The 26,997-nt window shown below is 45.4% G+C and overlaps 1 protein-coding gene across 5 annotated transcripts in view; it reads right to left on the bottom strand.

Annotated features, from left to right (window-relative positions):
* The window catches only part of SLMAP (sarcolemma associated protein), a 266,543-nt gene that overhangs the window by 71,765 nt on the left and 167,781 nt on the right, over positions 1-26,997 (bottom strand). For all 5 annotated transcript variants that reach the window (XM_063940865.1, XM_063940862.1, XM_063940866.1 and 2 more), the window contains one exon: positions 15,581-15,631. In XM_063940865.1, the coding sequence (XP_063796935.1) occupies positions 15,581-15,631 (51 nt within the window). The remainder of the gene's footprint in view (positions 1-15,580; positions 15,632-26,997) is intronic.

Genomic DNA, 26,997 nt, shown 5'->3' with positions numbered 1-26,997 from the left:
ATACGTCTGTGAACAACGGAGTTCAGAGATGTATCGGCCGTACACACTGCCCGACGGACCCGCGATATATCGGCCGTTCAAGAGAACGGCCAATATAACGGCCAGCGTGTACCCACCTTTACTCATTTCAGTCTATGCGCAAAGATATCTACCCAGAAGAAGCTTTTAGCATACGCACGACCAAAGATCATGGTTGAATCTCGCAATTCTGAACATACAGAGATCATCCATACTGTCACGCAAGTACACAAGTTACCAAGCGGCAACAAATTTGACCAACATGTTCTAGCAGAAAGTACAGTCACTAGAATAATGGCAGCAGCTGCAGTTTCTGTTTCCACATTAAACTCTGTACTTGTATACATGGCCAGTGCAGACACATTACACTGCATTACCAGACACTATGCAAATTGAAAGAGACATATATGAGCAACACTTCTCCGAAGGGAAGGTACAGATGTGTCCTCATACATCATTGCTGCAGTCGCACCAAACAGACCCCCTTGGTGCGCCGGGTCACATGAGACACTGCTAACGCTGGGAGTCTTAGTTGAAACACAATGCAGCTAGGACGCGCAAGGAGACTGTGCGGATTAATTTCATATGTAACATTCATATATGTGTGCGAGCAGGGGCGGATCCAGACGAAAATGAAAGGGGGGCACCATGATAGGGAACGGTAATAGTTAGATTTACATGCACCTAAGACATGTGTGCTCCCAGATAAGGGGTGTGGTATCACAGGGGGTGTGGCCTCACAGAATACATCATCAGGTAATGATTGGCTGTAGGAGAGCATCCTGGTTTATTGCCAATGTTTCACCCTGATGAAAAGGCTGATTGGGCCTTGAAATGTTGGTCACCTGTTCCATTAGTTATGGGAGCCTGGAAGGCACCCCAGCACAATATAATTATTATAGTTTTTAGTTGGTGGTGGTAGGTGCAGCATACCTTGTTTTGGGCACTGCACTGGGACTCAGACTGCACGACACGAACTGCCCATCTTCAATTAGCAGAAGCAGCCAGCTGGATCTCCAACAAGCAGCATAAGACATGTGCAGGACAGCCCTGTCACAATCACACGGACCGCCTTCTCAAAGCTGAGGCTGAGTTTGACTGCACCTAGCATGGTGGTAAAGGAAGTGGAGAAGGAAGCGCTGCGATACTGTGCGGTGCAGTGAGGGCTAATGAAGCCTTCTGCGCCGTCATAAGTAACAGTCTTACTCGATGCTGGCATTTGGGCTGGACTCTGACCTGCTGGCAGTGGGGGAGGTAGCTTGCGGTGTGTGCAGGGGGAGGCTGGAGCTGCCCCCCCTCTGGATCCACCTGTGTGTGCAAGACTGAGTCTAAAGGCCCTCATCCACTAGGGAGTTTTATTCTCAGCAATGAGTTGGATCCTTTTTTCCTGCAATCTGGCCGGCAGCTTCCCGGGAGCCCTGCGATTGCGATTTGCTACTTGGTTTATTTTTTACATGTGATTTATCTCATGAGATCTACCGTCATTAAACCTATTTCTGTGCGATTGAGATAAATATTATGGTCAGCCCGTGTGATCTGCGACTGCAATGCGAGGCGCACGGGAATGTGCCTCGCATCAAAAGAAAAGGACAAGCGTGATGTGACACTTTTCACGCAATCAGTCTCTCTCGCATAAAAAAGCCCATATCGCACTAGTGGATGGGGGCCTTTACTCTGTATACAAAGTGCTACAATGCAGCAGCTGCAGATTTTGTTCCAGTACAAGCACATAAGATACAAGTGTCATGTATCAAAGTATCGATAATGCTAACTGTGGGGGATCATCAAATGTGCGCCAGGTGTCTCACACCATATAACACAAAAAGTAGGGGTATAAGGACACAACTGAAGATGGCACAAGCTCTCCACCTGTCTGCTCCTACCCATCTAATGTGTAGGTCCTATTTTAAGTAAACTGTTTTTTTTTCCTGCAAAGTTTTGCAGCACCCTACAATGATGTTCAATAAGAGGAGTAGGTAATGCTGCACTTTTTTTTCTAAGATTGGTGATGTGAAATTAAATAAGATATGACGAAAAGACTGGCAAGTGCACCCCTGGATTTATGTATTCTTCACATTGAGGAGGATTTATTTTCCCTTCTCGGGTAGACACCCCAGCACTAATTTCATCAACACATGAGTTGGACCTAAGCCTCGATTATACACCACCTGCAGTAACCTGGGAAACTCTTCAACCCTAATACAGGTTAAATTTCAGGTGATTAGCGTAGGGTCTATATTGGCCTTTACCAAAATGAAATAGCAGTATGCTGACAAGTATGGTATTCACTCAAGCAAATAAGTATGGTTTTATTATTCAGGATTCAACATGCGTTCATTCATCAACCTGGATGACAGATGGAAGACATGTACAAAAGGTCGACAGGGAGATACGGTCAACATGACAATTCGCCACAAAAATGGTCGACATAAGTGGGGTTTTTTTATATGCCAAATCTTGTATATTCCATGTTATGTGACCACCATCGGTACAAATGTGTGTGCTCCCCACACTTCGGGTAAGGCGGCTCACCCTGCTCACCATAGGTTACTATTCCCAAAAGAGGTCCATGTGGATAGTAAATCAAGCAAATGTTGGAAAAACATGTGAAAAACGGAAAAAACAACAACACGTGTTGACCACTGACATGTCGACCTTTTGAACCTGGTCGACCAATAAATTGTCAATCAATCATCTGGATACCGATAATACGAGGGTGGTTCAATAAGTAAGGTAACAAAACCTCTCACGTTTGTAGTGTTCTCTATTTCTTTCTAATCTCCCGCCAGACCAGAGCAGGTAGACCAGTGCTTCTCCTGATGGCCATTAGACTGCCTCATATCAGTCATACTGTTCCAACATCAAGTGTAAGATGGTGGGGCTGACGGAAACATGGTCACACATTGAGGTGCGTAGTGTGATCAGATTCCTGCATCTAAGGGGCACATCAGCAGCCAACTTGCCGGGGTGTACGGTGATAACGTCAGGTCACGGAAACAGATTTGGGTTGGTGAACTGTCTTTGATAATGAGAAGACAGACGTTCACGATGAGCAGCGATCCGGCCGGCCAAGCACGTCCACCACAGACAGTGCACCAACCCCAAACCTGTTTCCATTACATGACATTATCACGGTACACCTCGACATTATATAACCGCAGTCACAGCTAGGGTGATGATACCTTTCCTCAGAAGCACTGCACCTATGCTGGTGCTGAATTATCCTAGGTGTTAAAGTGCTTGCATAGATGAAGAAGACTGAAAATATCCTCCATTATATTATAGTAAGCGGAGGGTATAGCTGATTATGCTGGTCACTTCTGCATTCACTAGGTCTCTTGAGCTGTATATTGTTGTAAAGGCTTACGCTTAAGTCTTAACAGGTGAGAGCTAACAGTTCTGCTTCTATAGACACTATCCAGGGGATTATGAGACACTCCACTACTTTATGTCTGTGCTGAGCTCCCTGACTGACCACCCCTGACCGTGTCAGATGAGTGGGGGTAACCCTGAGGCCCAGATTTAGCAAGGCTTGGAGAGTGATAAATTGCACAGTGAAAGTACCACCAAATCAGCTCCTGACTATCAGGTTTCAGGCACAGCCTGTAATATGGCAGTTAGGAGCTGGTTGGTTGGTACTTTATCACTGTGCAATGTATCCCTCTCAAAGGCTTGATAAATCTGGGCCTTAAATGTTTTATTCGCTCACCTGCTGTGCAGGTACTACCCCTGATCTTATCGTTACTCCTCCAGACTGGTGCTCAGTCTGCTTCTGTTACACTCCTGACATCCTCTCCGAAACCACCAGTCACTGCTGTCCAGCCACCACCTCTCCTCTCAGGGTCATGTCTCCTCACAAACGGCTCCAACCGTCAGTTTACAGCCTCCTTTTCCATCCTGTCGCTGTGAGCCATCTCCATTCCCACTCATGTTATAGGGCTAGCTAGAACCCTAGACAATCCTTTTCCTGTGCCCCTCACTGCTGGTCTTCAGGGGTTATCACCATTAACCAATTAAATGCGGTTCTACATTGCTGTCACACTTACAACATATCGGGGGTCATTCTGAGTTGTTCGCTCGTTATTTTTTTCTCGCAACGGAGCGATTAGTCGCTAATGCGCATGCGCAATGTCCGCAGTGCGACTGCGCCAAGTAAATTTGCTATGCAGTTAGGTATTTTACTCACGGCATTACAAGGTTTTTTTCTTCGTTCTGGTGATCGTAATGTGATTAACAGGAAGTGGGTGTTTCTGGGCGGAAACTGGCCGTTTTATGGGTGTGTGCGAAAAAACGCTACAGTTTCTGGGAAAAACGCGGGAGTGGCTGGAGAAACGGAGGAGTGTCTGGGCGAACGCTGGGTGTGTTTATGACGTCAAACCAGGAACGACAAGCACTGAACTGATCGCAGATGCCGAGTAAGTCTGGAGCTACTCAGAAACTGCTAAGAAGTGTCTATTCGCAATTCTGCTAATCTTTCGTTCGCAATTTTGATAAGCTAAGATTCACTCCCAGTAGGCGGCGGCTTAGCGTGTGCAATGCTGCTAAAAGCAGCTTGCGAGCGAACAACTCGGAATGAGGGCCATAATACATTACTGTCATTAGACAAACCACTGGCTTACATATTCAAATATCTCTATAGCTAAATGCATATACCTACAAACATTATATAGTCTAGGTTTTCCATCTTCCTCAGTGGTATTTATAATATTGAAAGAAAGATAACCCAGCGCAAGCTGATAATATTTTGATATCTGCAGCCTCTAAAAGTGGGTGTGCTCGTCCCACTAAAAAGAAAAAGAAATCTAAGAAGTTCCTTTTCCCAACAAATGGAAAAAAGAAAATTGAGGCGCTGATATGAAAATATTATAACAAACAAACCATACGACAGTGTATAAGTAACGATTTATTTAAGCTATAAAACTATTAATATGTATAGAGTACAGGCCGGTAAATATAAACAAATTAATAAAATTCTTAAAATAAAACAATTTAAAACAAGTGCATTCCTGTATCTGAAAGGCTACACTCCAAGATATCCTTTGTAGAAAACATGTATCAAAATGCTCACAAACAGTATATATATATATGTATAATGTCCAACTTCGTAATTAAAAATACACTTCCCGTCCGCTGGTGGCAGTTCCTTTATATGCGGACATATCTGGAAGTCCGTGAAGTATTTTATAGTACAAGGTTGGTTTATATGATACTCAGGGTGGAATATTGATTTGCTCAGAGTCTTGTATTGTGGAGCAATCTCTTAATGATTGTAACCCAGAGTGTGCACGCTATAAGCAGTCTTTGTATCACTATACAGCAAGAGGGGCACTCTTATCCTTCGTGCAGATATTAACTGAGTGATGGGAAAACTAGACGGCAAGGATTTTTATTCTTAACACGAGGTGTTTTATCATGTGCTCACCTCGTCCTCCACACTGGTCAGACTGCCGCTTCCAAATTAGGCTGCCAGCGTTATTGCAACCGCTCGTCTTTCCCACCTCTGTTATACGGGTTTCTCCCTCTGCGACGTGACGTTAGACCCTGTGCTGCACCCAGGCTGGCCGGCAGATGTTACTTCTCGTGCCGCCCGCCTCCACACCAGGTCATCAATGCTGCTGGGACACTTGTCTCTCCTGCAGCCGTCTCCTCGTCAATATCTGCTTGCCTGCACTGTCAGGCTCCACGCTGCCGCTTGGCAGCCGTTGTTCCGTCTCACTCCTCCTCAGGTATCCACAATTGCAGAGCAAAATGACCAGTAAATGGCAATACCGGCTTGGGGTACACTCATCAGAATGTTTACGCGTTTCTCTGCCTTTAATACACTCGGCAGCTTCTTCAGAACAGAAGTGTTCTGAAGAAGCTGCCGAGTGTATTAAAGGCAGAGAAACGCGTAAACATTCTGCCATTTACTGGTCATTTTGCTCTGCAATTGTGGATACCTGAGGAGGAGTGAGACGGAACAACGGCTGCCAAGCGGCAGCGTGGAGCCTGACAGTGCAGGCAAGCAGATATTGACGAGGAGACGGCTGCAGGAGAGACAAGTGTCCCAGCAGCATTGATGACCTGGTGTGGAGGCGGGCGGCACGAGAAGTAACATCTGCCGGCCAGCCTGGGTGCAGCACAGGGTCTAACGTCACGTCGCAGAGGGAGAAACCCGTATAACAGAGGTGGGAAAGACGAGCGGTTGCAATAACGCTGGCAGCCTAATTTGGAAGCGGCAGTCTGACCAGTGTGGAGGACGAGGTGAGCACATGATAAAACACCTCGTGTTAAGAATAAAAATCCTTGCCGTCTAGTTTTCCCATCACTCAGTTAATTAATATCTGCACGAAGGATAAGAGTGCCCCTCTTGCTGTATAGTGATACAAAGACTGCTTATAGCGTGCACACTCTGGGTTACAATCATTAAGAGATTGCTCCACAATACAAGACTCTGAGCAAATCAATATTCCACCCTGAGTATCATATAAACCAACCTTGTACTATAAAATACTTCACGGACTTCCAGATATGTCCGCATATAAAGGAACTGCCACCAGCGGACGGGAAGTGTATCTTTAATTACGAAGTTGGACATTATACATATATATATATATACTTTTTGTGAGCATTTTGATACATGTTTTCTACAAAGGATATCTTGGAGTGTAGCCTTTCAGATACAGGAATGCACTTGTTTTAAATTGTTTTATTTTAAGAATTGTATTAATTTGTTTATATTTACCGGCCGGTACTCTATACATATTAATAGTTTTATAGCTTAAATAAATCATTACTTATACACTGTCGTATGGTTTGTTTGTTATAATATTTTCATATCAGCGCCTCAACTTTCTTTTTTCCATTTGTTGGGAAAAGGAACTTCTTAGATTTATAATATTGGGTTATACAGAGATGACACAATGGAGACAAATTACTAAAAGCAATATACTAGGTTATCCAAATTAAATCAATATGCTACAGATGTGCAGGACACAAATGTATTCACAGGTGTAGCAGACTGTTCCAGAAGGGGTAAATGTAACATAAATATATGATTAATGCTATAGCGGTATGGAATAAAACTGAGCGCTGTTAACTCAAGATACACTATATGTCAGTGGCGGCCTAAGCGTTGATAGCTATCGACTGCGAACACTTGACCAGTTGATCACGGTGACTGTCCATGTAGCTGACATGTTTATGTCTGTGGTCAGGCGTCCCAGCAGCTTCCCATAAGAATCTAAGGTATTTTTATTAGCTTATGCGCTGAAGTCACTGACGGCTGTGGCTGCTGGGTAGGTCTGTGGCCAGGTGTCTCAGCAGCAGCCAATAATAATCAAGATGATTCTTATTGGCTGTTGCGCAGAAGGCAGAGCTGGCGGAAGCCACATCTAGATCAGAGCAGTCTTCTGTGGGGACAATGTTTTTTTTCCCTTTTTCCTGTGGGGGACCAAGGTATATGTTTTTTTTTTTTCTCCCTGTTGAGGACAATGTCTGTTTTCGACAGGACAACTCACAATCCCCATTTCTGGCACACCACACCCACTTTTCCAGCAAAATGTGCCTACTTAGTATATCACGATGGATTTTCAGCTTTTGGAGTAGATCACCAAATCAAAAATCTGCCCACCCCCTGCTATATATGTGCAGGCATGGGGAGAGAAGATGGCTGTGTGACATGTGAGAACGCAATGAATCTTTGCAGACATTGATCATTGTAACATGTCACAAAAGTTTAGTAATAAAAACCTCATTTTGTTACCCAACATTCTACTGAACTGGACATTTTTATTCCTGCGTTAAGAAAACAATATATAAAGTGCAGAAATCAGGGAGATGAGACTACTTTATAATCATTGCTGCTACAATGATCATAGTAATACAGCAAGCCATCATCATACAGCACTGTTGTACAGTTAATTTCTGGATAACTGCATAAATGAAAGTAGAAGATTACACTATGCATCATATAATGTGAATTATACACAGACCAGGTAGAGATGGGCAATAAAAGTCAACACAAGTCTGCTGATAAAGCTGGAGAAGGTAGAAGGGGAACTGATGTAACCAGACCTTAAACATGATTAGGTTTCGCTCAGGTTAACACCATGTGCGCAGATTATGGTCACGGGGTTCTCTGCCAAAACACTGCTTTAAACCATCTGCCTCCAGCAAAGTGTCTGAGCCCTGGACCCACCCACATCCCAGAGTGTGGCACCAGCACTGCAGTCTCTGGTGCCCAGCAAACAAATCCGAATCTTCTGATCTCTGCCCTCTCCATAGTGCCAATTAGTTGCTTGTGTGACAGGGTACCAGTATTAGATATCATACTATTTATCAAGCCCTGTAAACATTTTATTCAGCAAAATGCTGGCTTGTATAGGGGAACAAATAAAAGGAATATGGCAAGTTGGTTGCAGATCTACTCTGTCAGTCCCTCCATTGGTTACCTGTATTCTACCGCATTCAATATAAAATCATTTTACACATACACAAGGCCATTAATCTATCTACACCAATGTACATCTCTTCACTTATCTCAAAATATCTCCCAACACGACCTCTCCGCTCTTCACAAGATCGACGTCTCTCATCCACACTCATTATTCGCTCCCACTCACGATTGCTGACCGATTGACTTTGTGGAACGCCTACCATGCACAATAAGACTCTCCTCTAGTCTCCAAACCTTCAAGCGTTCCTTGAAAACGTAACTCTTCAGGCTAGCTTATTACATTCCAGAACCGCTCACTCAACCGTCATAAGCTTTCCTATCCAGTTACATCCCCTCTGTACAGTCCATATATATCCTCACGTATTTTCCTTTCTTCACTTTCCCATCCTCCTGACCCCAGGCCCAACATCACTGTGTGACCTTATCATACATCCCACCAAGAGCCTTTGCAATCTGGTGGACAACTATGCAATAGATAGCACCTATCCTTGTGTATCAATGCCTATTTCCCAATAGATTGTAAGCTTGACAGCAGGGCCTTCCTACCTCTATGGGGGATATCCAATTAGCCACGGTAATTTACCGGGGCTAATTGTCCCGCCGGGAGATATCCTATTACCGCCGATAAGCCAGCACGAGCGGTGGCTTATCGGGGGTTACCTGAAGTTGCACCGGGTGCCGGCTCCTGACAGTGCTCGGTGCAGCGCTGCTCCTCCGGCTCCCCCAGTCACATGGCCGCTCCCCTGTCATTTGACCGCTGCTGGGGGTGGAGGAGAGGGGAGACGCGGTCACGGCGATGTCCCAGCTTCTCCGCCGGAGGTCACCGTGCCGAGGACAGCTTCCGGATGCCTGCAGTCCCAGCCTGCTGCTGAAGTGGGCATGGGACGCTACAGGTTGTCCCGCTCATCTGGGATTTTGTTGAGGCAGGCGAAACCAAATCCGCAGAAACAGTCCCGTTTCTGTGCGAAAACGGGGCCGTTTCTACCGAAAATACACAGGTTGCACTGAATCTGTGTGTTTTTGGGAGACGGGGCAGTCTTTTTTTTTTTTTTTTACAGGCGATCAATCTGGATGGCCTGTAAAAAAATATTGGTGAAACATCGGGAGAAATCGCAAAAAACATATGTTTTTTGCACTCAATGTTTTACCGGGCCTAATAGGATATCCCCCTATGTTTATTACCCAGTTTTGTTTTACCACTGTTGTGTCCAATTGTAAAGCGCAATGGAATATGCTGCGCTATGTAAGAAACTGTTAATAAACAAATAAATAAAGTAAGTAAGGGATGTACTTGGCTTCCCGGTGATCAGAAGACCTGCGCCGTAATTCTGACAGCTGTCTGAATGTTGATGCTGGAATCCTGACAGCCCGAATCCCAAACGTAAGTACGCAGGGAAGTGTTAGGGTTAGGCTGCAAGAAGGGGGGGTTAGGTTGTGGGAAGGGAGAGTTAGGAGTAGGGTTAGAGAGTTCGTTTAGTTGTGTCCACCTGTCGGAATTTTGGCAGTCAGGCTGCTAGTGTCGGTATTCTGACCGTCGGCATCCTCACTGCCGGTATCAGTAATACACTTCTGTACATTTCTAATCCAATAAAACGTCCCCACAAGCATAAAGACTGCCAGAAAAACTATAACATACAGGTAATGGGAAATATGCATATTACATTACTGAGCTGTATGAGAACAGGCTATGGAATAAGCAGGTAACTGGAAGACTAGTCTTACATATATGTAATCAGGGATCACGGCATGCCCCACTGCTAACTGGTCAGAGATATACATAATGCCTTATGCCCATGACTCAGAGTAACGGGCAGGGATAAAGCCGTTTTCTACACTCCCCGAGGGAACTGCATACTTGGCTTGAGCTGTGCCCACACACGTAAACATTTTGTACACTGTCTATTATGCAGCCACCAAATATATGGGCTGATGCGGAGATGAGCGTACGCCTGTCAGCGGAGTGCATCTTGCATGTTTTCGCATTACGCATCTACAGATGTGTCCTCACACATTACTGCTGCAGTCGCTCCAAACATCCCTTTTTGGCGCCCCTGGTCCCATGTGTCTCTGCCTGTGCAAAGTGTCTTTTTTTGTGCGAATGTGTGTATTAATCAAAATGTGATGCACCAAAACCTCTTCACGAGACTGCACTGATGTGATACAAGACACTTGTATATCAGTGTGTCTACGTAGTGCTACGATGCAGTGGCTGTGGCTTGGTTACACAAAATTCTGTTGTGCTACGTTACAGACTCAGTCACACACAGATATACAAGTGTTGCCTATCACACTTATGCCAGGGGAGGGGTTGTGTATGGGTGGCCGGCGCTTAGGATCCCGCCGGTCACCATCCCGGCGCTGGATCCCGGGGATTAGAATGCCGGTGGGGGAAGGGCGAAGGCAAAAGACGGTTTGGTATCAGATTGGGAATTTTGTAACATTTTATATAGAATAGAAAGAGTGGTCTAGGGATTGGGGGGGGATGCCCACAGCTTTTCAAACGGAGTTAGTTCGCGGGAAAATGCCGATCGTGCAGAATTAGTTAATATAAAATGTCTAACTTGCAGAAACTTCCAAAAGTCAGTCTGTGGGATGTCCCAATTCTGCCTAATCTCGGAGAACTGTTTCACTTGAGACGCTGCAATCAACTAGCCGACCCTGAAGAGCCCCGCCTCAGTCCAATGAGAAAATTGACTAGGATTAAAACCTGATGGAAACTCATTATTAGCTAAAAAAGAGGTCAATGGGCAAGAAGGGGGAAGAAATGGAGGGCAGACGTCGTAAATTTTTCCAGACAGCTATCGTTGGAGTGATCGTCGGGTGAGGAGGGGAGAGCTTTGCAATTCGGGGTAACCAAGGAAAAATCTCAGGATGTTGTGACATACAAAACCCTTCAAGTTTCACCCATTGTTTGATATCCCCATTCTTGGTCCAATCAAGCACTCTATTCAATAATACAGCATGATAATCATTTTTGATGTTATGTAGTCGAACACCACCCGAACTAGTAGATCTAGAAAGAGTAGCGTAACCGATTCTGGGTCTTTCACGAAACCAGACAAACTGTTGAATCAGGTGTTGAAAAGACTGGAACCAAGAATTCGGGATAAAAATCTGTAGAGTTTGGAAGAGCTACAGTAGCTTTGGGAGGGTATTCATTCTAACAACATTAATTCTCCCAAGCCAAGACAAGCGTTTAGAGTGCCATCTACTAAAATAGTTACGAATTAGGGGTAGCATTGGCGCAAAATTCAAGATGAACAAGTGAGAAAGATTATTTGTTAATTTAACTCCTAGATAAGTGATGCAATTAGAGTTCCAAGAGAAGGGGAATTCGGTGGACACCCACAAGTGGGAATAGTTCCTGTTAGTCGGCATGCCGACTGTTGTGATTTTGTGGGGAAGGGATGTAGGCGTTGGTATTGTGACCGATGGTCTCCTGACCATCGGTCACATAACTACATACTGTCATAACTGACAGCCACAGAAATACTTCCCGTTGGTTGATGTACTCCCCTGCGCTATCTGACTCTGAACTGGGAAATGAGATTGCAGGGCATTTTACCATAAAGCATCCATAACATAATTCAGTTATGGATGATCTCTAATACTGCACTAAATGCCAGGCTGGAGAGAAATAATGGAAGGGTGAAATCGGACGGATCTGGGTCCTAGATAACTTTAAATCTCACAGAGATCTGAGACATTCACCAAAACATAAGATAGGTCCTCCTCCCTTTTTCCCTCATGTTCCTCACAAACACGGATTTCCTCTGTGAAGTGGGTACGGGGTCAATAAGAAAGCAAATAAAATACCTGGCAGTATTTCAGACTATTCCTCTCTAAGGGGTAAATGTACTAAGATGGGAGTTCTATTTAAGATGGGAATGTCCATAGCAACCAATCGTATTCCAGGTATTATCTTCTAGAAGGTGCTAAATGATAAGTAGAATCTGATTGGTTGCTACAACATCCCATCTTAAACAGAACTCTCATCTTCGTAAATTTACCCGTAAATATAAACAGATCAACAAATATCTCATCCACGGAGCAGAGTTTGAAGGTAAAGCCTTCAGTGTCTGAAGTTACTACACATCCCATGTAAGTTCAAGGCTGAAAGGAATCCTCTCTGCAGATAATGAGTACGGATTCTTCTAGGGGCAATGTGATTGGACAAGTAATATTTTCTAATAAAAATAAAAGAGAGGAACAGAATCCAGAGATCAATAATAAAAGAAGAGAAAGTGAACAGACTGCCCAAACCCAAAATCAGACACACACAACCACCTACTGGAGGATAATGCACACAGACTAATATCACAGAGTGATATAACGGATCAAGCACAGCTGGTATGAGACTGGGGGGACAGTGGGCAAACTGCTGGTGTGTCTCTATGGAGAGCTGGGTGTAAAAGCAGAAATCACGGAGATACAGATAGCAATAGGCAAGTGGTAACCTTAATAAATGTGTCAGGACATTTTATGAAAGAGGATACTCCTCACACCTGCTGAGTGGTATTAGGCCATGGAAATAGCATCCAAAGTATTAGGTTTCTATTTTGACATATTTAAAAAACGGGGAACTTCCACCCTCTGACGAGATGGACACTCATTACCCTAATGGTAAACACTGTGAAAGAACCACCCTTTGCAGTACATATTGGCCAATACCATTTACGCAGACACTAAATTCTGGGGAAAATCTTGGAAGCATAAACTGCTGTCCTAGATCATAGGGATCAAGCAGGAATTATGTCTGGCATGCCCATCGCAATTCATTTAAGGCAGGGGTGGGGAACCTTTTTTTCTAGCGAGGGCCATTTGGATATTTATAAAAATCCTTCGGGGGCCATACAAAAATTCTCAATTTAAAAAAATTACCCTGCCCCCCAGTAGGTCTGCCCCTTAGAGGTAATGTGCGCGCGCCAAAAAAAATGGGCATGGCCAGTTAAAATGGGACGTGATACACATATGCCCCCAATAGTGCAGTGCCAGATCCACAATTGCCCCCACAGTGCCAGGTATACAAATGCCCCTCACAGTGCCAAGTATACAAATGCCCCTCACCGTGCCAGGTATACATATGCCCCCCACCGTGCCAGGTATACATATGCCCCCCACCGTGCCAGGTATACATATGCCCCCCACCGTGCCAGGTATACAGATGCCCCCACCGTGCCAGGTATACAAATGCCCCCCACCGTGCCAGGTATACAAATGCCCCCCACCGTGCCAGGTATACAGATGCCCCCACAGTGCCAGGTATACATATGCCCCCACAGTGCCAGGTATACATATGCCCCCCCCACAGCGCCAGGTATACAGATGCCCCCCACAGCGCCAGGTATACAGATGCCCCCACAGTGCCAGGTATACAGATGCCCCCACAGTGCCAGCTATACAGATGCCCCCACAGTGCCAGCTATACAGATGCCCCCACAGTGCCAGCTATACAGATGCCCCCACAGTGCCAGCTATACAGATGCCCCCACAGTGCCAGGTACACAGATGCCCCCACAGTGCCAGCTATACAGATGCCCCCACAGTGCCAGCTATACAGATGCCCCCACAGTGCCAGCTATACAGATGCCCCCACAGTGCCAGCTATACAGATGCCCCCACAGTGCCAGGTATACAGATGCCCCCCACAGTGCCAGGTATACAGATGCCGCCCCCCCCATGCTGCTTACCGCTGCTTGCTGACAGGGAGGAGAGCGCGGCTATGTCGGGTGGCGGCGGCGGCGTGTAGGACTTCAAACCAGCCGCCGATGCGAGAGCCAATCAGAGCTCGCGGGCCGGCAGCCGCGGCTCCTGATTGGCTGCCGGTCCGCGAGCTCTGATTGGCTCACGAAGCAGCGGCTAGTTTGAAGTCCTACACGCCGCCGTCATCCAACATCGCTGCGCTCTTCTCCCTGTCCTGACAGCTGAGACACGCTGCCGCCGGACTGAGCGGCAGCGTGTCTCACTGACAGAAGCGGGTGGGCCGGAGCAAACGGCCGGAGGTTCCCCACCCCTGATTTAAGGCAATTTACAGACAAACAACAAACATTTAATAGTTTCATTGGACCTTTCATTCTGTTAAATGGCAAACTGTGGGCTGTCCATAAAACAGATAGGTCTCTAGCCCAGTGTTTCCCAACCTCGGTCCTCAGGGAAGATTAACAGACCATCTTTTAGCGACATCCATGCTGAGCACAGACGGTTAAATCAAAATAACTGAGAACTAATTAAGCCACCTGCACTCAAGTACAGCTATCCTTAAAATATGGACTGTTAGTGTGCCTCGAGGACCATGGTAGAAAACCTCTGCTCTAGCCAATAATTACCCTAATAGAGGCACACGCCAGGGATGGAGCTACTGGCACATTTTAACATTGTGGGATATAGGGGCGAATCCATTAGTGCCGAATTTTGTGAAAGTCGGAAAATCGGCACTAATTCGACGTCAGGGTATTCAATAGCGAGCGTTTTCGGCCATTTTTTAATAAATTTTTGCTCGTGCCTTTTTTTCTTTGTCGTGGTTTTTGCCTGTGCGTATTTTTCGACCAGTTGAAAAAAAAACAGCACGGGCATTGAATAGGTCAAATGTAAATTCGACCTAAAAACTGGCGAAATGTGCTGTTTTTTTCAACTGGTCGGAAAAACGGCACTAACTGAATACCCCCCCATAGAATGCACTGCTATAAGCAGATGATACAGTGTTTGTATTTAGGGGATGCTCACCCATTCCTTCAACATTATTTTATCAACTGGTATAAGTCAGATGTATTTGTACTAGGAAAGGGCTAAACATAGCCAGTATGGTCATGGGTTAATCTAGGTAGACTGCACGACACAGCTTCATATTAATGTATCTTTCAAACCAGAAGAATCCGTCTCTATTATTGTGTTCCCACTGTTCAAACACATCTAGCTATACATAACCCTACATACGACTGTGTTAGCACCTATGCATAATGGGAACCAGGTATGATAACTTGCCTCCGAGTCCTGTATAGTTGTACCAAAAATCAATAAAGCATTTTGAGCTATCTAATATATACGCTACATACAGAACATACACACTTGTGAAAATATACATAACTGCTCACTAATAAGTAATATTTTGTAGTAAGAAACATTTACCTTTATCAGCGTTGCCGTTGAGTTTAGGTTTGAAGTCATCGACTTGTATGCCTGTGATCATAAAAATAAGAATTTACTTACCGATAATTCTATTTCTCGGAGTCCGTAGTGGATGCTGGGGTTCCTGAAAGGACCATGGGGAATAGCGGCTCCGCAGGAGACAGGGCACAAAAAGTAAAGCTTTAGGATCAGGTGGTGTGCACTGGCTCCTCCCCATATGACCCCCCTCCAAGCCTCAGTTAGGATACTGTGCCCGGACGAGCGTACACAATAAGGAAGGATTTTGAATCCCGGGTAAGACTCATACCAGCCACACCAATCACACTGTACAACCTGTGATCTGAACCCAGTTAACAGTATGATAACAGCGGAGCCTCTGAAAAGATGGCTCACAACAATAATAACCCGATTTTTGTAACTATGTACAAGTAATGCAGATAATCCGCACTTGGGATGGGCGCCCAGCATCCACTACGGACTCCGAGAAATAGAATTATCGGTAAGTAAATTCTTATTTTCTCTATCGTCCTAGTGGATGCTGGGGTTCCTGAAAGGACCATGGGGATTATACCAAAGCTCCCAAACGGGCGGGAGAGTGCGGATGACTCTGCAGCACCGAATGAGAGAACTCCAGGTCCTCCTTAGCCAGGGTATCAAATTTGTAGGATTTTACAAACGTGTTTGCCCCTGACTAAATAGCCGCTCGGCAAAGTTGTAAAGCCGAGACCCCTCGGGCAGCCGCCCAAGATGAGCCCACCTTCCTTGTGGAATGGGCATTTACATATTTTGGCTGTGGCAGGCCTGCCACAGAATGTGCAAGCTGAATTGTATTACACATCCAACTAGCAATAGTCTGCTTAGAAGCAAGAGCACCCAGTTTGTTGGGTGCATACAGGATAACAGCAAGTCAGTTTTCCTGACTCCAGCCGTCCTGGAACCTATACTTTCAGGGCCCTGACAACATCCAGCAACTTGGAGTCCTCCAAGTCCCTAGTAGGCGCAAGGCACCACAATAAGCTGGTTCAGGTGAAACACTGACACCACCTTAGGGAGAGAACTGGGGACGAGTCCGCAGCTCTGCCCTGTCCGAATGGACAAACAGATATGGGCTTTTTTGAGAAAAAACCCACCAATTTGACACTCGCCTGGCCCAGGCCAGGGCCAAGAGCATGGTCACTTTTCATGTGAGATGCTTCAAATCCACAGATTTGACTGGTTTTAAACCAATGTGATTTGAGGAATCCCAGAACTACGTTGAGATCCCACAGTGCCACTGGAGGCACAAAAGGGGGTTGTATATGCAATACTCCCTTGACAAACTTCTGGACTTCAGGAACTGAAGCCAATTCTTTCTGGAAGAAAATCGACAGGGCCGAAATTTGAACCTTAATGGGCCCCAATTTGAGGCCCATAGACACTCCTGTTTGCAGGAAATGCAGGAATCGACCGAGTTGAAATTTCTTCGTGGGGCCTTCCTGGCCTCACACCACGCAACATATTTTCGCCACATGTGGTGATAATGTTGTGCGGTCACCTCCTTCCTGGCTTTGACCAGGGTAGGAATGACCTCTTCCGGAATGCCTTTTCCCTTAGGATCCGGCGTTCCACCGCCATGCCGTCAAACGCAGCTGCGGTAAGTCTTGGAACAGACATGGTACTTGCTGAAACAAGTCCCTTCTTAGCGGCAGAGGCCATAAGTCCTCTGTGAGCATCTCTTGAAGTTCCGGGTACCAAGTCCTTCTTGGCCAATCCGGAGCCATGAGTATAGTTCTTACTCCTCTACGTCTTATAATTCTCAGTACCTTAGGTATGAGAAGCAGAGGAGGGAACACATACACCGACTGGTACACCCACGGTGTTACCAGAACGTCCACAGCTATTGCCTGAGGGTCTCTTGACCTGGCGCAATACCTGTCCCGTTTTTTGTTCAGACGGGACGCCATCATGTCCACCTTTGGTATTTCCCAACGGTTCACAATCATGTGGAAAAACTTCCCGATGAAGTTTCCACTCTCCCGGGTGGAGGTCGTGCCTGCTGAGGAAGTCTGCTTCCCAGTTTCCACTCCCGGAATGAAACACTGCTGACAGTGCTATCACATGATTTTCCGCCCAGCGAAAAGTCCTTGCAGTTTTTGCCATTGCCCTCCTGCTTCTTGTGCCGCCCTGTCTGTTTACGTGGGCGACTGCCGTGATGTTTTTCCCACTGGATCAATACCGGCTGACCTTGAAGCAGAGGTCTTGCTAAGCTTAGAGCATTATAAATTTACCCTTAGCTCCAGTATATTTATGTGGAGAAAAGTCTCCAGACTTGATCACACTCCCTGGAAATTTTTTCCTTGTGTGACTGCTCCCCAGCCTCTCGGGCTGGCCTCCGTGGTCACCAGCATCCAATCCTGAATGCCGAATCTGCGGCCCTCTAGAAGATGAGCACTCTGTAACCACCACAGGAGAGACACCCTTGTCCTTGGATATAGGGTTATCCGCTGATGCATCTGAAGATGCGATCCGGACCATTTGTCCAGCAGATCCCACTGAAAAGTTCTTGCGTGAAATCTGCCGAATGGAATTGCTTCGTAGGAAGCCACCATTTTTACCAGGACCCTTGTGCAATGATGCACTGACACTTTTCCTGGTTTTAGGAGGTTCTTGACTAGCTCGGATAACTCCCTGGCTTTCTCTTCCGGGAGAAACACCTTTTTCTGGACTGTGTCCAGAATCATCCCTAGGCACAGCAGACGTGTCGTCAGGATCAGCTGCGATTTTGGAATATTTAGAATCCATCCGTGCTGTTGTAGCAGTATCCGAGATAGTGCTACTCCGACCTCCAACTGTTCCCTGGACTTTGCCCTTATCAGGAGATCGTCCAAGTAAGGGGTAATTAAGACGCCTTTTCTTCGAAGAATAATCATCATTTCGGCCATTACCTTGGTAAAGACCCGGGGTGCCTTGGACAATCCAAACGGCAGCGTCTGAAACCGACAGTGACAGTTCTATACCACGAACCTGAGGTACCCTTAGTGAGAAGGGCAAATTTGGGACATGGAGGTAAGCATCCCTGATGTCCCGGGACACTATATAGTCCCCTTCTTCCTGGTTCGTTATCACTGCTCTGAGTGACTCCATCTTGATTTGAACCTTTGTAAGTGTTCAAATTTTTTTAGATTTAGAATAGGTCTCACCTAGCCTTCTGGCTTCAGTACCACAATATAGTGTGGAATAATACCCCTTTCCTTGTTGTAGGAGGGGTAATTTGATTATCACCTGCTGGGAATACAGCTTGTGAATTTTTTCCCATACTGCCTCCTTGTCGGAGGGATACCTTGGTAAAGCAGACTTCAGGAGCCTGCGAGGGGGAAACGTTTCGACATTCCAATCTGTACCCCTGGGATACTACTTGTAGGATCCAGGGGTCCTGTACGTTCCCAGCGTCATGCTGAGAGCTTGGCAGAAGCGGTGGAAAGCTTCTGTTCCTGGGAATGGGCTGCCTGCTGCAGTCTTCTTCCCTTTCCTCTATCCCTGGGCAAATATGACTCTTATAGGGACGAAAGGACTGAGGCTGAAAAGACGGTGTCTTTTTCTGCAGAGATGTGACTTAGGGTAAAAACGGTGGATTTTCCAGCAGTTGCCGTGGCCACCAGGTCCGATGGACCGACCCCAAATAACTCCTCTTCCTTTATACGGCAATACACCTTTGTGCCGTCTGGAATCTGCATCACCTGACCACTGTCGTGTCCATAAACATCTTCTGGCAGATATGGACATCGCACTTACTCTTGATGCCAGAGTGCAAATATCCCTCTGTGCATCTCGCATATATAGAAATGCATCCTTTAAATGCTCTATAGTCAATAAAATACTGTCCCTGTCAAGGGTATCAATATTTTTAGTCAGGGAATCCGACCAAGCCATCCCAGCTCTGCACATCCAGGCTGAGGCGATCGCTGGTCGCAGTATAACACCAGTATGTGTGTATATACTTTTATATGATATTTTTTGATAAGCGTGTGAGCGCCTTATCCACCCTAAGGGGTGTTTCCCAACGCGCCCTAACTTCTGGCGGGAAAGGGTATACCGCCAATAATTTTCTATCGGGGGGAACCCACGCATCATCACACACTTCATTTAATTTATCTGATTCAGGAAAAACTACAGGTAGTTTTTTCACATCCCACATAATACCCTCTTTTGTGGTACTTGTAGTATCAGAAATATGTAACACCTCCTTCATTGCCCTTAACGTGTGGCCCTAATAAGGAATACGTTTGTTTATTCACCGTCGACACTGGATTCAGTGTCCGTGTCTGTGTCGACCGACTAAGGTAAACGGGCGTTTTAAAACCCCTGACGGTGTTTTTGAGACGTCTGGACCGGTACTAATTGTTTGTCGGCCGTCTCATGTCGTCAACCGACCTTGCAGCGTGTTGACATTATCACGTAATTCCCTAAATAAGCCATCCATTCCGGTGTCGACTCCCTAGAGAGTGACATCACCATTACAGGCAATTGCTCCGCCTCCTCACCAACATCGTCCTCATACATGTCGACACACACGTACCGACACACAGCACACACACAGGGAATGCTCTGATAGAGGACAGGACCCACTAGCCCTTTGGAGAGACAGAGGGAGAGTTTGCCAGCACACACCAAAAAACGCTATAATTATATAGGGACAACCTTATATAAGTGTTTTCCCTTATAGCATCTTTTTATATATTTCTAACGCCAAATTAGTGCCCCCCCTCTCTGTTTTAACCCTGTTTCTGTAGTGCAGTGCAGGGGAGAGCCTGGGAGCCTTCCCTCCAGCCTTTCTGTGAGGGAAAATGGCGCTGTGTGCTGAGGAGATAGGCCCCGCCCCTTTTTCGGCGGGCTCGTCTCCCGCTCTTCAACGGATTCTGGCAGGGGTTAAATATCTCCATATAGCCCCCGGAGGCTATATGTGAGGTATTTTTTGCCAAAAAATAGGTTTACATTGCCTCCCAGGGCGCCCCCCTCCCAGCGCCCTGCACCCTCAGTGACTGCCGTGTGAAGTGTGCTGAGAGCAATGGCGCACAGCTGCAGTGCTGTGCGCTACCTTAAGAAGACTGAGGAGTCTTCTGCCGCCGATTCTGGACCTTCTTCTCTTTTCAGCATCTGCAAGGGGGCCGGCGGCGAGGCTCCGGTGACCATCCAGGCTGTACCTGTGATCGTCCCTCTGGAGCTAATGTCCAGTAGCCAAAGAAGCCAATCCATCCTGCACGCAGGTGAGTTCACTTCTTCTCCCCTAAGTCCCTCGTTGCAGTGATCCTGTTGCCAGCAGGACTCACTGTAAAATAAAAAACCTAAGCTAAACTTTTCTAAGCAGCTCTTTAGGAGAGCCACCTAGATTGCACCCTTCTCGGCCGGGCACAAAAATCTAACTGAGGCTTGGAGGGGGGTCATATGGGGAGGAGCCAGTGCACACCACCTGATCCTAAAGCTTTACTTTTTGTGCCCTGTCTCCTGCGGAGCCGCTATTCCCCATGGTCCTTTCAGGAACCCCAGCATCCACTAGGACGATAGAGAAATATTATTAATGTTCAGGAAGGGAAAAAACATAAAAGTTTTACTGTTTTAGCTACTCATACTGTTCACAGCATATCAAATTCTAGGTATACCAAAGTACAGAAAAATTTGACTTATTACACAATAGCACCATCTGCTGGAAAAGGGAAGGTACTACAGAATTTAGCAAATGTTATACAGGTTGAGTCTCTGTTTTCCAGAATATTCCGAAATCCAGAATGTTTTGAGGACACCTATGATAGTGACAACTTTTTTGATGGTTCAATATACACAAACTTTGTTTCATGCACAAAATTCTTAAAAATATTGTATAAACTTACCTAAGGCTGTGTGTATAAAGTGTATATAAAAGCATAAATGCATTTTGTGTTTAGACTTTGGTCCTATCCCCATGATATCTCATTATGGTATGCAATTATTACAAAAGACAGATAAATCCAATATTCAGAACACTTCTGGTAACAAGCATTCTGGATATGGGAGACTCAACCAGTAAGCTATCTACAGGTAACAAGTAATGGGGCAGATGTATTAAGCCTGGAGAAGTGATAAAGCAGTGATAAGTGCAAGGTGATAACGTACCAGCCAATCAGCTCCAATAAGTAAATTTACAGTTAGGAACTGATTGCAGGTGCACTATCACCTTGCACTTATCACTGTTTTATCACTTCTCCAGGCTTAATACATCTGCCCCAATGAGACTAATTACACCAGTATGAACAGAGAGTAACAAAATGGCAGAGAAATGTAGAGTTTGGAAACTCCAGTGATGCTAAAGTCTGATTCCCAATATGTTCATACTCAGTGTATCAAGTACAAACTCCAGTTTGCTCTCTTGTCCTTAAGCAATATGGTCTAAGTATCTGACTCACAGAAACAAGGCTCAGTTTGCGATACGGTCACTAAAATACAACAGTCAAAACTGAAATCTGCGCAAAGTCTTTTGTGAACAGAAGCCAGATTATCCATTAGGGGCCCTAAACCATATATATATATACACAAATATATATATATTATATATATATACACACACACATACACTCATATATACACTCACATATATACAGGTTGAGTATCCCATATCCAAATATTCCGAAATACAGATTTTTTTGGAGCGAGAGTGAGATAGTGAAACATTTGTTTTCTGATGGCTCAGTGTACACAAACTTTGTTTAATACACAAAGTTATTAAAAGTATTGTATTAAATGGCCTTCAGGCTGTGTGTATAAGGTGTATAGGAAACAGAAATAAATTGCGTGAATGTACACACTTTGTTTAATGCACAAAGTTATTCAAAATATTGGCTAAAATGACCTTCAGGCTGTGTGTATAAGGTGTATATGAAACAAATACATTCTGTGCTTAGACTTGGGTCCCATCGCCATGATATCTCATTATGGTATGCAATTATTCCAAAATACGGAAAAATCCGATATCCAAAATACTTCTGTGTCACGATCCGGGTATCTGGACGCCATTTCTTACCCATCAGATGCCTCCTAAGGCTGGCTCAGCGCTCCAGGACCGGATCCCATCTGTTATCCTGATGTGTACATTCCTGTATCCTCTCCTGTCACTCTGGGACGCTGTCACAGTAAACGCCATATTACACCTGGCATGGCGTCTCCCGCGGCCTCCGCCGCCGTCCCTGAACTTCTGCATGCAGAGTGTCTGAGTGGCGATTACGTCAGCCGCGGCCTCCGCTGTGTCCGCGTGGTTGGATGTGCATCTGTCAGCTTGGCGCCTCCTGTCTCCGGTGGCCGGCGCCGCCATTACTGTTTTCATTACCACATGGATTACAAACCAAACTTCCCTCCAAGTGTCTGCATGGGCGCAGCCATCTTGGATTCTGTCAGCTGATCATTTCCACCAATCTGTTCTCAGTATTGATAATCTGCATAATTGCCTAGCCAATCCCTTCCTTGCTGCAGGTATAAATACACTGTGCCTGAGCAAGGAAGGCGTCAGTGCTTTGGTTGTCAAACCTAGTTCCTGTTTGTCTCTCTCCTGTGATTGTCTTCCAGGTTCCAGCTCCTGTCTCAAGACTTCCACCATAGAGACCCGCACCAGCATTCCACCTGCGGTGTAGCCTGACTCTCCAATCCATTGTGGATTCATCTGTTTCCAGCTACAACATTACCTGCTTCCAGCTCAGCTTCCAGCAGAGTACAGCTTCCCTTAAAGGGCCGGTGTCCTTTCTACACTTTACCACTCTCCACCGGTATTATTATTTCTCCGCTCTCAAGTTCTACATTTCAGTTCATATTTCATCGCTCCCAAGTTCATTTATTATTTAACTGGTTCCAGCCAGTATCCACTCCGTGCTAACAACAGTCTGGTTCCAGCCAGTATCCACAGCAGCTGTTTTATCTTCAGCAACCCAGCTTTTCCTGGAACACCAGCTGGCACAATCCTGGGTTATCTCCATTGCTACAGTCGGGCCTGGTAAGGACTTTCCATCTAGAAGATCATAAGAACTATCTCACACTACCAGTGCCCTGTGGCTCCTGCCATCCTGTAGTACCCAGGAACTGTATTTATTCTTTGCTGACTTTTACGTTTTCTTTTACTGCTGCTGTGTTGCGGAGTTGTCATAATAAACATCATTGACTTTTATCCAAGTTGTCGTGGTCACGCCTTCGGGCAGTTATTATTCATGTTACTTACATGTCCAGGGGTCTGATACAACCTCCCAGGTTCCGGTACATCTCAGCCCCTACAACTGAGGCTGCCTCCCGTCAGCTCAGGCCCTCAGTTGTGACATTCTGGTCCCAAGCATTTTGGATAAGGGATACTCAACACACACATATCTATCTATCTATCTATCTATCTATATATATATATATATATATATCTATATATATATATATATATATATATATATATATATATATATATATATATAGCACAAATTGGTGGGCGGCACTCCAAGGATTTGTAAAAAGATTACACAGCTTCACAAGCTTTTTCAATCAACGTTTCAGACGCCTTTATTTGCGCCTTTCGTCAGGATACAAACAATGTACAAACCACATACCTTTATACCACCAGAGCGTGAGAAATCCCTCTTGCCGCTCCCGCGTTTCCGGCACCAGCGCAATGACGTTATACGCCCGTCTCCGTCCCATCGGTAACCATAGGAACCGTGGGCGGGACTGTAACCACAGCAACCAGGGTAACAAACCCCCGGACCAACTGGCCCCACAGGTTTGCGCTAGCTAAGGAATCTTGGAGAACCAAGAGGTGATTTAGATAGAAAGACACCGCTACATGCACATACATTACTCCTGTCTCCGCCACAATGCGCCTGAGCGACCGCACACACAGCCCATGCGACTCAAGGAGTGAGTCCCTATTACTAAGTGTTGCTTCCACCTCCAACCACCTAGTACAGAAACCAAAGAGTGAGACCATGAATTATTACAAAAATGTCCAACCCCTGTAGGGGTACCGTCATCATGACCCAGGCCCATATACCAACCTAACAAAGGTTCCCAACCCCACATTAAAGGGGAGGGGATAATTACACATTCCGGCCCTGATGACAACCCCCCACAAGAGATGGAAATACATTTTACAAAAAGTAATATTTTCCTTAAAAACCCTCATAACACCCATAACCTGATCCCACCTGATAACACCCATATCATCAAGTGTCCCTGTGGCCTTGCCTACATCGGCAAGACCACATGTACGTTTAGGGAAAGGGCGGTGCAACACAGATCAGCTATAAGACAGGCCTTGGAAGGCAAAGATATCGACCAGCCTGTGGCCAGGCATTTCAAGGAAGCAAGACATACAATGGCGGCCTTGCGTTACAAATTGATCGACCATGTTCCATCAATGACAAGAGGAGGAGATCGCAACAGGAAGTTGTTGCAATTAGAGGCACGATGGATTTTTGAATTCAATACGGTTGCACCTTCTGGCCTCAACGAGAACCTTTCCCTTCTTTGTTTTCTTTGAGCGGGTCTTCGCTTGTTTACCCTTGACATGTTTTTTTCTTGTTCTTTTCCTTTTTCTCTTTATGTGTCGTTTGCCTTTCCACGCTCTATATGGGTGTTATGAGGGTTTTTAAGGAAAATATTACTTTTTGTAAAATGTATTTCCATCTCTTGTGGGGGGTTGTCATCAGGGCCGGAATGTGTAATTATCCCCTCCCCTTTAATGTGGGGTTGGGAACCTTTGTTAGGTTGGTATATGGGCCTGGGTCATGATGACGGTACCCCTACAGGGGTTGGACATTTTTGTAATAATTCATGGTCTCACTCTTTGGTTTCTGTACTAGGTGGTTGGAGGTGGAAGCAACACTTAGTAATAGGGACTCACTCCTTGAGTCGCATGGGCCGTGTGTGCGGTCGCTCAGGCGCATTGTGGCGGAGACATGAGTAATGTATGTGCATGTAGCGGTGTCTTTCTATCTAAATCACCTCTTGGTTCTCCAAGATTCCTTAGCTAGCGCAAACCTGTGGGGCCAGTTGGTCTGGGGGTTTGTTACCCTGGTTGCTGTGGTTACAGTCCCGCCCACGGTTCCTATGGTTACCGATGGGACGGAGACGGGCGTATGACGTCATTGCGCTGGTGCCGGAAACGCGGGAGCGGCAAGAGGGATTTCTCACACTCTGGTGGTATAAAGGTATGTGGTTTGTACATTGTTTGTATCCTGACGAAAGGCACAAATAAAGGCGTCTGAAACGTTGATTGAAAAAGCTTGTGAAGCTGTGTAATCTTTTTACAAATCCTTGGAGTGCCGCCCACCAATTTGTGCTGTCTGCTGGGCTCTGTAGTGCCACGGGAGGGCACCCAGGTATTTATGCTGTGCTGTTGGAGTGCCGGTCATACATATATATATATATATATATATATATACATACATACATACATACATACATATATACACACACACATACATAGGCCTGTGAGGTGCAGCCTATTCAGAAATTTCTGCGAGTCTGACGCATTTTTAAAGCGGCAAACATTTACAATTCCAAAACCAGGTCTGTTTTGCCTTGTAAATGACTGCTGCTTAAAAAATGTAGGGAGACTAGCAGAAATTCCCACATTGCAGGCTATTACATAATGCCCCAAATCTTCCCAAACAAAAACTTTTATAAGAACACTTTAGAAGGAAGGTGTTGTCTGTGTCAAGTTACTAAGCTTATATGTGCCCTGATGAAGCTTCATGCTGGATTCCAGCTGTGTTCTTTAGCTTTATATGTATAATCACAAGGCAGATTTGTTTATTCTAGAAGATCCCTTATACAGAGCTGCCCTCTGGATACAATGGTTGTAACGCCAGTCTGCCAAGTAAAGTTACACTGATAATCCCAGACATGCAAAAAAATAAAAAAATAAAGTGAATTCACTCCAGCTGCATGTTCTGCTTCTTCTAATGCAGTTGTCGGTCAGCACCCCTGATGCCAATGACACCTATGTATTGCAAGGCATCTCGACATTCAGCTTCAGCTCTGCAACCTGCCCCTCTATACATGACATAAACCAATCTAACTAAATATATGTATATATACACATGAGAGAGAGAGATCTATATAGGAATAATATACACTATATACACATGATCAATAGCTGCACTGGTACTGAAAAGAACTACTTTAACATTTTATTGCAGCAGAGGAAATATATATTAAACCTCCCATACTAATTTACAGAATGTCATTTGATTCTTCCATACCAGCTTTAGTATAAGTACAATGCATAGATTACAGGTAAGTACATAGCTGGCAGCTGAGTGTTTTGTTTTAATGTATTCACTTGAATTAAATGCCAGATGCCAAAATGTAAATGTGTCTGGAGATGGAAGAAGGGTAAATATACCCTCAAATGGACATTAACGCTCTAATTATTTTCCCTT

This window comes from Pseudophryne corroboree, chromosome 9, assembly GCF_028390025.1.
Source record: "Pseudophryne corroboree isolate aPseCor3 chromosome 9, aPseCor3.hap2, whole genome shotgun sequence".
Taxonomy (NCBI): Eukaryota; Metazoa; Chordata; class Amphibia; order Anura; family Myobatrachidae; genus Pseudophryne; species Pseudophryne corroboree.
Note: the sequence above shows the minus strand (reverse complement) of the source record. Positions and strands in the feature narration are given on the sequence as shown.